Here is a 13,619-nt window from a genome sequence, read left to right as displayed (position 1 = left end):
ACGGAACGGAACGGAACGGAACAGAATAGAATAGAGAATGGAATAGAATAGAATAGAGAATAGAATAGAGAATAGAATAGAGAATAGAATAGAATAGAGAATGGAATGGAATAGAATAGAATAGAAAATAGAATAGAATAGAGAATAGAATGGAATGGAATAGAATAGAGAATGGAATGGAATGGACGGAACGGAACAGAATAGAATAGAGAATGGAATGGAATAGAATAGAATAGAATAGAGAATGGAATGGAATAGAATAGAATAGAAAATAGAATAGAATAGAAAAATGGAATGGAATGGAATGGAATGGAATAGAATAGAGAATGGAATGGAATGGAACGGAACGGAACGGAACAGAATAGAATAGAGAATGGAATGGAATAGAATAGAATAGAGAATAGAATAGAGAATAGAATAGAATAGAGAATGGAATGGAATGGAATAGAATAGAATAGAAAATAGAATAGAATAGAGAATAGAATGGAAAAATGGAATGGAATGGAATGGAATGGAATGGAATGGAATGGAATGGAATAGAATAGAATAGAATAGAATAGAATAGAATAGAATAGAATAGAATAGGAATTCTTTATTGGCCAAGTGTGATTGGACACACAAGGAATTTGTCTTGGTGCAAAGGCTCTCAGTGTACACAGAAGAAAAGAGACATTCGTCAAGAGTCCTCAGGTACAACACTTAACGATAGTCATACAGAACAATAAGCAATCGAATCATACTAGGAAACAGTCCGTATAAGTGACCTGTTCCCTCTCTGGGGCTTGTTTTGCAAAGATTGCCCACTTCTATTCCACTTTGCTGGGCCTAAAGGGAACCCCTGCCCTCTTCCTTGTTCTTTTCCCTGCTTCTCACTTTTTACTCAAGGCTTTCTGCTCCGCGGGGCTGGGTTTTGCGGATTGCCCTGCCTGTCGTCTGAAATGGGAAATCCCAAGGCTAGCAGAGCCCACTGGCCGGGAGTGAGATCTGAGCAGTGCCTGCCGCTGAATTGAATTGCAAACAGCCTTGAAGAATAAAGTACTGAAGAGTTTCCCCTCCTTTCCCCATTCTTTTCCCTTCTCTCTTTTTCAGGGAAGCTGGATCCCAAGATTCACCAGGGAGCCAAGAAAGGGTTAATGAAGCAGAAAGTGGCCATGTGAGTTCACAGATCCTCCTCCTCTTCCTCTTCTACTACAATCCCCATCCTACCCCTGGCTGGAGATTTCAGAGTGGTGGCCCCAGGAGGGCTGACAAGGGAAGCACCGGCACTTAGGAACTGAAAGGTTTCCGAAGGAGAAGAAAACAAAGAAGGAAATTGCTGTTATCTTGCATCATTATAATCACAGCCAAAAATAAAAATGTGCTGCGTTTGTTTGTGGCATTAGGCCTCACTATCTTCCCCCACAGCCCGTTGAGGTGCCTTAGATTGGCTGGACACTGTTTGGGGTCCTTTTTGGGTTTGCCGTTTCCACCCTTTCCCTAGTTAGGGATGTAACACAGGATGTTCAACCTTGGCAGCGTTAAAGCCTGTGGACTCCCAACTTCCAGAGCCGCCTGGCCATGTTGGCTGGAGAATTCTGGGAACTGAAGTCCACAAGTCTTTAAAAAAAAGTTGCCAAGGTTGGACACTTCTTCGCCCGTAGCAGCTGAAGAGCATTGACTTGGGAAGGCTTCGGGGGTTTGTGCGCTAAAAGAAGTTACGGACAGAGAATTTTTCACCTGCGTCTCTGCCTTATTTGGCTTCCTATTTTACACCAGCCCCTCCCTTTCTTGCTGGGTAGCCAGTTTGCCAAATGAACCACAACATGACCCCACAACAGCACCTGGCTTGGGAAGATGTGCCAGAGTTGTTGTACAAGGCACCCGCCAGAATTGCTTGCTGAGGCCAATTTCCCTTTCTATTTACTAATTTACGAAGTGGGAGTAAGGTCGAGAGTGGCGGAGGGGCTGTCTCTGACTGTCTCCTGTTCCTAACCCGACACCTCACCTTATACCATTTGCTTTTATTCCTGTAAATGCACCCACGCCCGTGGGGCACACCTGCAGAGAAGCAGGGAGACCTGGCTGAGGGTGGGTTTGTGGGTATGAGTTGAAATGCCCTGCTGTGCAGGTAGAAAAGTACATTTTATGCCCTCCCTTTAACCGATCCAATTCACAAACTGCTCTGCAGGAGACGGAGGGTAGATGCAATGCGGTTTGTTCACACCCGTCTTCCTTAGCCCGGGATATTTGCGATACGTTGGGATCGCAACTCCCAATTCCGAAAGTCGGAAGGGAGTTGGAGCGCTTGTGCGAGGAGGATGGCAGGCTGGGAACCATGGGTCCAGGGCTGGGTGTTGTTTTGAGGGCGGGGGGGGCGAGAAGGGAGCAGAACACACACACACACACACACACACACGCGCGCACGCAGTTCCGTTCTTGGATTGAATGTTCAGGCCTTGAATCTGTTTACGCCAAGTGGCATTTCTGCCCACTGCAACTCATGGCAAGGTTGCCATTCCATCCTGCCCGTTTGGATAGGATCCAGTGCTGCCGGCCAAAAAGCAGCCGGATGAACTGAACTGATAAGATCCTTCCCTTGGCAGCTACAACTGCCGATGCTCCCTGCCTCCCGATGACATTTGGCGTTACTATGGACACCCGAGTGTGCGGGCATGCCGTCTCCCCCTTGACAGCCTTTGCCACCCTTAATCCGGACACCCCTTTCATATCTACTCCCCCCCCTCCCAATCTCCTCCTCCCCCCAAATCAGAGTTGGAAGGTTTCCTTGTCAAAACCTTTGCCATTGTCGAGCGGCAATTTCTCACAAGCTGCAACTATTAGAATATTAAAACAGGTGGAGCGCATTGTGAGCCATATTGATTATTGAGCTTTTCTTAATGGCTGTAATCGCCTGCCGTGGTTCAATGCTTTTGTCGCTGCTTCGGGGGTCAGCCCGTGACATTGGACAAGGGGTGGGATTCAAACATTCTTTTTACTACTGGTTCTGTGGGCATGGCTTGGTGGGTGTGGCAGGGGAAGGATACTGTAAATTCTCCAGTCAGAGGTGGGATTTGCTGGTTCTCCAAACTACTTAAAATTTCTGCTACCGGTTCTCCAGAACTGGTCAGAACCTGCTGAATATCATCTCTGCTGCCCACCCCACTAACCTGCTTTCCAGCTCCGTTCTCCTGTGCAGGGCAACCAAAGAAGAGCCAGCTGATCAGCTGGGACTCAATGGGAGGCAGAGAATAGATGGGGTTGGCGGGGCCAATCAGAGGTGGGATTAGCTGCTTCTCCAAACTACTCAAAATTTCCGCTACCGGTTCTCCAGAACTGGTCAGAACCAGCTGAATCCCACCTCTTCATTGATGGTTGCATTCTGATGCCAAGGGCTGTGAACTCCAACCACAATAGCAATATATATATATTAGATTTAATATATATTTATAATATATATTTAATATATATTAAATCTGAAACCATGGTAAAAGCCTGACTCACAGATGAACACTATACAGAAGCCTGATGATGGCAGATGAGATTCTGCCGAAACGTTGCTACAACTTTAAAAGCACAACTACAATGACGTGGGAAAATACCCGAACAAAGCTGAATGCCATACATGTAAGTACCCACGAAGAAAGAGGAGGAGTGTGGGGTCCTTGGTACTCTCCCAGTTTGTTTTCTTGCAGGCGTTTCATTACCAAACTAGGTAACCTCATCAGTGCTAAGGTCTGCAAAGAGCTATGGCTCAGCGAGACAGATTTCCCTTCCTTATTCGCCAAAGCAGCCCGTGGTTTGTTCTCCTTTAGTAAACCAAGTTACTCAACCAGCTGTGGTTCCAGATGGTGGATGCAACGGAGCCAGTTCTGATGTGAGGACTAAACCTGGCTTGAAGTCAAACGAAAGGGAAAGAAAGAGGCACTCTGGCCGGGATACAAGGAAGGAGGTTCAGAAATTCGGGAGTGCCAGGTGGACAATGCTATGCGCTGAGGGTTTTAGGTGAGCAAACAGATGTTGTGAGAACATTCCTACTGCTGTATGATGTGGGTGGGCTGGCCTTCCAAGCAGCTCCATCCCTATTAGGATGTGGATTGCAATTCATGCTGTTTTAAACTTATCAAGAAAGTTTGGAAAGACTCACAAATAAGATGCCAAAACGAGGGAGCGAGGGGGTCCTTTGGCAAAAGGCTTCCAAAGAGACAATCAATCGTTTTTATTTTAAATGACAACACTGTATGGAATTCCCAACTGAAGGTTGATGCTGTTTGGAGGAGAGAATGCGAAACCAAGGAAAAACAAAAAGCAGGAATTTTGTTTTTTTTACCTCTGAATGTCCTCTTACCTCACACACCCCCATGCGCCTCTTCTGCAAAAGATAGGCTTTGTTCCCGTGAAGGGAAAATAGATTTACCTGAATGATAAATGAGCTCATGCGGGCATCCGAGATTCCTGAGACAAGCAATTTCACTGCCAGGAAGCAACGCAGCCTACCTTGTAAGTATCTCTTCCTAGCTTTCTACAACCTGGGAGTCCAGCAATCCGCAGCCATCTGAAAATCTGCAAAATCAAAAAGAAAACCGGGGATGGTGTAGTTGTGAATCCTGTAGCAGGCACGGGGTTGGACTTAATGACCTCTATGGTCCCATCCGACTCCGATTCTATGAAAAACAATCAACAGGATGTTAACTTACCCCCCCACCACCAAAAAAATACTAATTTATTTTCGTTGCTTTCCTAACACACTATATGTTCACATAGGATTTTTAGCCACCCAATTCCAAAATTTTAGATGGTTGTATCTTCAAAAAAACACCTTCCTGAGTTCTGCATTGCTGAGCACCCAGGTGCCCTGAAGTTCAATTCATTACAACAGATTCCACTTGCCAGATTCCTCAGAAAACTTCTCGATGTAATCAGGAAGCAGGTTGATCCAGCAATCTTGGAGAAAATTATATATTCCCTCAATCAGAAAGTGTTTCTTTATGGTTGCCTCTGGGGGAAAAATAAATAAATATTAGGTTTGCTGAATACTAAAGTATTCATTTCATTTTTCAGAGAGCTTTAAAATCGGGGGAACTTGACACATAATTTGGATTGAACAGTTTGGAAGGTTTCAGTGTGTTTTTATTTGTTGAATTCCTTCTGAGCAGATAAGTTCATTTTTTAGTTTGTCTCTTTGTTTGGAAACAGGCTGTATAGCGTAAATAAAAATTGTAAAGAGACGTACATTTAAAAAAGGAGGCGTGGAGCAGGTGGCTGGCTTTACCGTGATCAGTTGTGCCTGGAAAATAACCTGCCTATCAGTTTTCACAGCCAAGAACAACTCTACAATACACAAAATAAACACCATCCAATGTTTGGGCCACAACGATGGCCCCCTCAGCAGATTAACCCGTAATAAGGTTGGTTTATGGCTTAGCGCATTCCTAAAACCCTTACGGCTTTTAATCTATGGTTTATTGCTTGAAGCAATGTGTGAACCACCCAATTATAGCAACACCTGGGTTAGCACAAGGTGGATTCCTGCAGTGAAGTCTCTTTGGCCCTATTTTCTCCCACCCCATCTGCCACTTTCTTGTCAGTAAATAGAAGAGGCATTTTTTTTTCCTCCCCTTTTATCTTCTAACCCGTCCTTTAATTTCTTAATTATCCCACATGAAAACCAGAAGGGTGGAGTTTAAGATAATTGTCCAGGAGCCCAGGAATGTAACAAGAGAACGCCATTTAATTATTGAGCTGCTTCTGGTAGTTGATCTCTCTTTTAGTTTTTTAGTTTCCCAGCATTCTGCGAAGCTCCAACTTTGGGTCTATGCTTTGCCCCAAAAAGTTTGCAAAAAGATAGTGAAATTCCAAAGGTTGATTAATGCATATGTCCCGCTTTGAAAAAGCTGCTGTGCATGGATTATTCTAACGCCAAAAATCTGACCGTGATTTCTTTGGGCCACTTGCCTTGGTCATTCACTCCTGGCCAACCAGCTTTTTGGCCTGTTGAAATGCCCTGGACACACACACACACCCCAGAATCCAACTACAAGTAGCCCTCCCCTTATGACCACAATAAGCAAAGCAGCGAAGTGAGCTTTGCCCCATTTTACAACCTACTCGCCACCGCTGTTAAGCGAATCATTGCAGTTATTAATAACACGGCTTTTCAGGGAATCCGGCTTTTCCCGTTGTCAGGAGGTCGCAAAAGGGGACCCTCGGCAAACCGTCCTAAATATGAGTCAGCGGCCTAGCGCCCGAACTTTGATCACCTGACCACAGGGGATGCTGCAACGGCCGTGTGGAAAAGGGTCATCGGTTACTTTTTTCCAGTGACATTGTCACTTTGAACCGTCACTAAATGAACTGGCTGTAAGTTCAAGGACCCCGTTCTTTCATTGTCCCCACCAACATGCAGAAACCCACCAACACTTCTCAACCTTCCTGTCTTCCCACATCATTCGTTATCCTAGAAAACAGAGCATGCTAGGTATGAGTCATACTTTAGAGATGTGTGTGTGTGTGTATAAAATCAACAAGACTTGTACAAACTCAGGTGATGATGCTAAAAATCCTCAGGGCGTAGCCCATAAAATGGCGTGGGATTAGCAAACAGCTTCAGTCATCCCTTGCAAGAAAGAAGACTTAATTCTGGATTAAGCTTAGCAACTTTAAGATGGGTGGAACTCACCGACTCCCAGAATTCCCCAGCCGGCACCTGTACAGCAAGACTCAATAAACCTCAGAGATTTAAAATAAACAAATAAAAAGCAAACTTCAAAGGTTTAAGGCTCCTCTCCTTTTTTTCTTTCTTTCTAAAAGCACATCCTTCCATCCTCCAACGCAAGCGTTTAATTCAGGGGGGCGGAACTGAAGTCCTTGAGCTCAGAGCTCTCCAAACTTGGGCAACTTTTAAGACTTGTGGAATTTGGGACTCGATTGTAAGACGAGGACTACCTCCGTGGTGACCTCCAGTCCTGTCTCAAGCGTCCAAGAGAGATTTCCTTGTGGCATGGGGCTGAAGAGGTTCCCGCGGGCCAAGAGCACTTCGGTTGCCAAGCCAAGCCAATAACTCTCCCAACGGCTGCCAGAGAGGATAATGGACGGCCAGCTGAAGGAAGGCCAAACGAGACTAATGTAAAGAAGTCCGATAGAAGTTCTTGAACAGTAATAAATCTCCCCGGGCTATGAAGATGCATCGGGCTGCAGGTCAGGCCCGCCTGCCTGCCCTGCATAAAGAGTAAGCAGTTTTTATTTATTGTGCAACCGGACAGAACAATCAGCCTTGTAAATCAGGCCATGAACGGGGCTCTCAGCTAGGCAGTCTTCGGTGCTGAGTAAGGAAAAAGGACATGTCTCCATTCCACTCCTGTTTCCAGTTCGAAAGTTGATGCACTGGGCAGAAATGGTAATGTGGTACCAGAGGTGGTATTCAGCCGGTTCTGAGCAGTTCTGGAGAACCGCTAGCGGAAATTTGGAGTAGTTCAGAGGACCGGCAAATCCCACTTCTGACTGGGCCCTTCCCCATCCATTCTCTGCCTCCTGAGTCCCAGCTGATGGGCTGGGTCTTCTTTGGTTGCCCCGCACAGGAGAACGGAGCTGGAAGGTAGGTTAGTGGGGTGGGGAGGGAAGGGGGATTTTGCAGTATCCTTCTCCTGGAATGGGGTGGGAATATCGACTTTACAATCTCCTTCTCCTGCCACGCCCACCAAGCCACGCCCACAGAACCGGTAGTTAAAAAAAAAGTTTGAATCCCACCAACTGCGATGGTACAGGTAGGTTGTAGCTTCTTGCACCCATACTATGATTTGCATTATTAGGGATGGCTGGTCCAAGACACCTCTAAAGACGGGCTAAGTCCTTAGAAGGAGTTATTTTTTTCCTGAGATGTTCTCATAGTGAAGTGTTTTAAGCCAGGAGATCACCAGGATTGTCTGGCTGCTGTTGTGGAAGAATTAGTCTCCAGAAATGGTGGGCGGTCCATCACTGGAGGTTTTTGAGAAGAGACTGGACAGTCCCTTGTCTGAGATGGTATAGGGTCTCCTGCTTGAGCAGGGGGCTGGACTAGAAGACCTCCAAGGTCCCTTCCAGCTCTATATTCTATTCCAGAGGTCTCCAAACTTGGCAACTTTAAGAGTTGTGGACTTCAACTCCCAGAATTCTGGGAGTTGAAGTCCACAAGTCTTAAAGTTGCCAAGTTTGGGGACCCCTGTTCTGTTCTGTTCTATTCCTATTCTATTCTCAATAAAGATTCTATACTATTTCTATTCTCAATAAAGATTCTATACTATTCTATTCCCTGGGGGGACATTCAAATGTAGGATTCCTACACAATTTGGGGAGGCTATCAAAGAAAGTCCAGAGATTTTCTGTATGCAACTCCAACACCTATTGACTATATGAATAGTCTACCTTTGAATCTGTAAACAGAGTAAATAGTTTCAGGTTTGCTCATGGAGAACCTAATTGTGATGTACCTTTTTAAAACACTTTTGCCATACTTGAAATAAATAAAACCACGCCAAGATTCTTGCATCATCGAGGGACAGAACTATGGACTCGTGGATTTTTTATTTTTTTAAAAATGCCTGTGCTAGAGACTGACCTGGTCAGCTGCACCTTGTGGAAGTACCTTAAGTTAGCATTCCTAATGAGAAGGTGAAAAAGGTTCCTCCCACAAATGACTTGTAAAATGAAGCAATCCTCATTTTTTTAAAAAAAACAAAACACCTCCCTAATTTTCTGTTGCAGCACCCAACTACAACTCACACGCCCTGCAATGACTTCCAAACAAATAGATGATGAAGAGTCTGTTTCATTACCTGCTGATAGGTATAATTATGTTTTTAAAGGCGCTTTACACCTAAATGGCACCTGATGGCATGCAGCGATACTGTAGGATAGATATTAAAAACTTGGGTCAACAGGGCAAGGGCCCACCTATAACTACTATATTCTGACAGATGTGGTGGTGTTCTTCTAATACTGGTAGTCCTCGACATACAACACCAATTGAGTGCCAAACTTCTGTTGCTGAACAATACCGTTCTTAAGTGAGTTTTGTTTCATTCTACGACCTTTCTTGCCATATTTGTTAAGTGAATCACTTCGGTTCTTACATTAGTAACACGGCTGTTAAGTGAATTTTGGCTTCCCCATTGACTGTGCTTGTTGGAAAGTTGCAAAAGGAGATCATGTGACCTAGGGACACTACAAACCGTCATAAATGTGTGTCAGTTGCCAAGCATTTTGATCACGTGGTCATGGGGATGCTGCACTGGTCGTAAGTGTGAAAAAACACATACAAGTCACTTGCTTCAATGCTCCAGTAAACTCAAATGGTCACTAAATGAATGATTGTTAAGCCAAGGGTTATTTGTATTGTAATACTACTCTTTCTTGAATGCTTATATATATATAAAACATATGTATGTATGTATGTATGGCATTCAGCTTTGTTCGGGTATTTTCCCACGTCATTGTAGTTGTGCTTTTAAAGTTGTAGCTACGTTTCGGCAGAATCTCATCTGCCATCATCAGGCTTGATGCCGTTGCTACAACGTTGCTACAACTTTAAAAGCACAACTACAATGACGTGGGAAAATACCCGAACAAAGCTGAATGCCATACATGTAAGTACCCACGAAAACTTTAAAAAACATATATATATGTATACATATACCGTGTTTCTCCAACAATACGGCCTCCACCAATAGGAAGGCCCAGCATGTTTTATCGACATAAAATCAAATTAAGCCCCTCCCCCCAAATTAAGGCCTATATTAAACATGTGAAATGGGGGGGAATGGGGGTGGAGCTTGCTGTTAGGAAGTAGTTTTGTTGCATACCCGGATATGGTGCTGCCTGCGTTGACTTTGGCATTGGTGGGGCACTTTGTATCGGGAGACCTTCCGCCACCGTTGCTTTCCCTTCTCCCTTGCTGCCGCGGTGTTTAGAGCAACACCGCGGCGTGGGGTTGGGCTGCCCTCTCGGGCAGGGGAGGCTTTGTAGGAGGGTGTCGTTTTTAAAATAATTGGCTTTACCTTCGAAGGCAAAGGAAAGGCGGCAACAGGAGCGCCTGAATCCAAGTGTCTCCGCCGGGCTCCGGTTGCAGGGAGGAGCCCTGGGTGTCCGCACATGGCTGCGCCAAACGCCGCAGCATTGCTCTAAACGCTGCGGCAGCAAGGGAGAAGGGAAAGCAACGGTGGCGGAAGGTCTCCCAATACAAAGTGCCCCATCAACGCCAAGGTCAACATCCAAGCTGTCGCTGCCTGCCCGGCATGAGTATATATAAATAAACTTATATGCATTCTGTCTGGAAATACCTTTTGGATTAAGCAGCTCTCTGAAGGATTGGGTAAACTCAGGATTTATGAATCCATTTGGTCTCAGGTGAGCTGTTTGGGTTCAGAAGCATAACTTTTGCTTGCGTGATCTCAAATGATTGTCCCAGACAATCTATGCAAAGACTGTCTGGAAACTCCACAGCAGCGGCTGCTAGAACCATGGTGGAAGTGGACATTCAAATCATTTTCATCCCAACCCTAGTTAAGTGGGCAATACACCCAATGCAATTGAATCCTGGCTTGGCTTCCTCAGAAGGCTGCATCAAGGCTGTTGAGGTGAACATGCAAATGGACTTCGGATCAGAGCCTGAAACAGGTTTACCTGAAAATCTCTCCTATTCCTCTTTCTGTGGGATGAGATCTGCTCAAACTTCCCCAAAGTACAATAGAGGAAATCCTGGACTGAACAAGTATACTAAACTGAGACACTAAACTGAGACACCTGTCATCTTCCAGATCAGGGGTCTCCAACCATAGCAACTTTAAGACTTGGGGACTTCAACTCCCAGAATTCCCCCGCCAACTTGACGGACTTCAACTCCCGGAATTCCTCAGCCAGCTTGACGGACTTCAACTCCCAGAATTCCTCAGCCAGCTTGGCGGACTTCAACTCCCAGAATTCCTCAGCCAGCTTGGCGGGCTTCAACTCCCAGAATTCCCCAGCCAGCTTGGCGAACTTCAACTCCCAGAATTCCCCAGCCAGCTTGACGGACTTCAACTCCCAGAATTCCCCAGCCAGCTTGACGGACTTCAACTCCCGGAATTCCTCAGCCAGCTTGACGGACTTCAACTCCCAGAATTCCTCAGCCAGCTTGGCGGACTTCAACTCCCAGAATTCCTCAGCCAGCTTGGCGGGCTTCAACTCCAGAATTCCCCAGCCAGCTTGGCGAACTTCAACTCCAGAATTCCCAGCCAGCCGGACTTCAACTCCCAGAATTCCTCAGCCAGCTGGCGGACTTCAGCTCCCAGAATTCCCAGCCAGCTTGCGGACTTCAACTCCCAGAATTCCCCAGCCAGCTTGGCGGACTTCAGCTCCCAGGGAATTCAACCAGGGAATGGTTGGAGAGCCCTGGACCAGAGTCCCCCACTTCTCCTGGCATCCCGCCGGGGCTGCCTCGAAGGGAGGCGCGAGCCATTGAAGCGCACGACCTGCCAGATGCCCGGGCGGCGAACCGCTTCCTCCTCCCCTCCCGCCTTTCTCCTCAGAACCGCCCCGCCGCTGCTGCTGCAAAAGCCGCCGACTACCGCCTTCCCGATCCGCGCCTCGGCTCCGCTCTCCAAGCTCCGGGTTTTCCTAGAGGCGCGAGCGAGCGAGCGCGCGCCGGGAACGCTTCTTCCCGCCCGGGCTTTTTCCCCCCCTGGCGTTCCAGCCTCCGCGTCTTCCTTCCCGCCGAGCCGGGCCGCTGCTGCTTCTCCGAGCGCCTCGACTACTCTTCCCCCCTCCCTCCTTTTTCGAAGAGCGGCCGCGCGGAGGGAGGGCCGGGAAGAGCCGGATCGCAGCCGCTGTGCCGGCCGCGCGCACACTCCCCTTCCCACAGGCGGCGGCGGCGGCGGCGGCGGCCGTGAGGAGGAGGATGGCGGGCTCGTGAGGCGGCGGCTTCATGGAGGACGAGGCGGCGGCGGCGGCGGCTGAGGGGCGCGCCTGGCCCCGGCCGGGACCCGAGAGTGAGTGTGAGGCGAGGCGTCGGCGGGCGAGGCCGGCCGAGCGAGCGAGGGAGAGAGAGCGCTCCTCATGGCGGCACGCCAGGCCCCGGCCTGGCTCGGGGGCTCCTTGCTGAGGCCGGAGCGGCGGGAGTCGCCTCACGCGGGGGCGGCGCGAGTGTGCGCGCGGGGGGAGACCCCTCCCTCGGCGGAGGGGAGGGGCGGGGGCTGGCCTCATCCGGGGCTTTTCCGGGCCTCCCCCCTCCCGCCCCCCTTACACAAAAGCCCCGGTGCGCCCACCGACCATGTGGAGGGGAAACCCACCCACCCCCACCGTCCCCCGGGCAATGGGGCCGGCCGGGCTCCTCCTTTGGGGAAAAAGGGGGGGGCGAACGTGTCCCCGGAAACCCCCCCCGAGGGAGGGAGGGTAAGTGGGGTCGTCCGTCGGGACCGCCAGCCGGGGGCCTCCTTGCCCTCCGGAGCCCGCCTCCGCGCAGAGGGCACGGCCGGGGTCACCGCCGAGCGTCCGCCTGAGGCCGCTCCGGGCACGTGTGGCCCGCCAGCCTCGGGGACACCCCGGGCTGCCGGAGCGGCTTTCCAAGCCTCGTCGTCTTTCCTCGTCGCCTTCGAGTTCCGCAGCTTCGGGGAGTCTCCGCCGACGGGTCGGAAGCCCGGAATTGCGGGCGGGCGGGCGGGCGGGCGACCCGACGTCGGGGAGGGCGGCCTTGAAGATGGGGAGGATGGGTGCTGGTGCTGGGCTTGGTTGCTTTTTTTTTAATTTGTTTTTTTCCTCCTCCTTTTTCTTCTCGGCATTGGCTCCGGGAGGCAATTTATGGTGCGAGTGTCGGGCTTGGACACGTGTTTCGTCGGTGGGGTGTTGGCTTTGGGACACCGACAGTCCGTAGGGAAAGGGTCATTGCGCCCCGTTTCTTAGAGGATGCTCCTGTCAAGATAATGGGTTATAAGCCAGACTCCTGCTTGTGGACCGCGGATAGGTTAAGCCAGAGGTCTCCAAACTTGGGCAACTTTGAAGATTTGGGGACTTCGACTCCCAGAATTCCCCAGCCGGCACCTGTAGGGCAAGGCTCAATAGCCTCGGAGATTTAAAATAAAATAAAATAAATAAAAAGCAAACTTCAAAGGGTTAAGGTGCCTCTCCTTTTTCTTTCTTTCTAAAAGGAGATATACTTCCATCCTCCAGCCAGTTGCAAGCATTTAATTCAGGGGGAAACTGAAGTCCTTTAGCTCAGAGGTCTCCAAACTTGGGCAACTTTGAAGACTTGGGGACTTCGACTCCCAGAATTCCCCAGCCGGCCCCTGTACCGCAAGGCTCAATAGGCTAGGGGAGATTTTTAAAAATAAAATAAATAAAAAGCAAACTTAAAAGGTCTCTCTTCTTTTTCGTTCTTTTTAAAAGCACATACTTCCATCCTCCAGCAAGCATTTAATTGGGGTGGGTGGGGACGGGACTGAATCCTTTAGCTCAGAGGTCTCTAAACTTAGCAACTTAAGACTTGTGGACTTCAACTCCCAGAATTCTCCAGGCAGTGCTGGCTGGAGAATTCTGGGAGTTGAAGTCCACAAGTCTTAAAAGTTGCCAAGTTTGGGGACCCCTGGGTTAAGCTGTAGTCTGGTAAAAATTGTTGCCCAGAAGAAGATCTTAGTGGA

At 48.4% G+C, this 13,619-nt stretch overlaps 2 protein-coding genes and 1 long non-coding RNA gene across 6 annotated transcripts in view; 2 read left to right on the top strand and 1 right to left on the bottom strand.

Moving 5' to 3' along the window:
* Window positions 1-1,356, top strand: part of TRIP4 (thyroid hormone receptor interactor 4) — a 38,161-nt gene extending 36,805 nt beyond the window's left edge. For both annotated transcript variants that reach the window (XM_087941466.1, XM_026709633.2), the window contains one exon: window positions 1,090-1,356. In XM_087941466.1, coding sequence (XP_087797592.1) covers window positions 1,090-1,134 — 45 coding nt within the window. In that variant the 3' untranslated portion in view covers window positions 1,135-1,356. The remainder of the gene's footprint in view (window positions 1-1,089) is intronic.
* Window positions 1,357-4,739: 3,383 nt separating this feature from the next.
* Window positions 4,740-10,847, bottom strand: LOC148124735 (uncharacterized). Its single transcript, XR_015745116.1, has 2 exons — window positions 10,290-10,847; window positions 4,740-4,974 (listed from the first exon to the last, which is right to left on the bottom strand). It is a non-coding gene; the product is annotated as an uncharacterized LOC148124735 (long non-coding RNA).
* An 865-nt stretch (window positions 10,848-11,712) lies between these two features.
* Window positions 11,713-13,619, top strand: part of ZNF609 (zinc finger protein 609) — a 69,556-nt gene continuing 67,649 nt past the window's right edge. Inside the window, exon 1 of one of the 3 annotated variants that reach the window (XM_026709471.2) lies at window positions 11,713-11,975. The gene's annotated coding sequence lies outside the window, so the exon portion shown is untranslated. Of the gene's footprint in view, window positions 11,982-13,619 lie in introns of all 3 variants that reach the window. The other 2 variants (XM_087941471.1, XM_087941473.1) reach the window with 2 other exon arrangements.

The sequence above is a fragment of the Pseudonaja textilis genome, chromosome 13 (genome assembly GCF_049901715.1).
Source record: "Pseudonaja textilis isolate UNSWEBS1 chromosome 13, rPseTex1.2, whole genome shotgun sequence".
Classification (NCBI taxonomy): Eukaryota; Metazoa; Chordata; class Lepidosauria; order Squamata; family Elapidae; genus Pseudonaja; species Pseudonaja textilis.
Note: the sequence above shows the minus strand (reverse complement) of the source record. Positions and strands in the feature narration are given on the sequence as shown.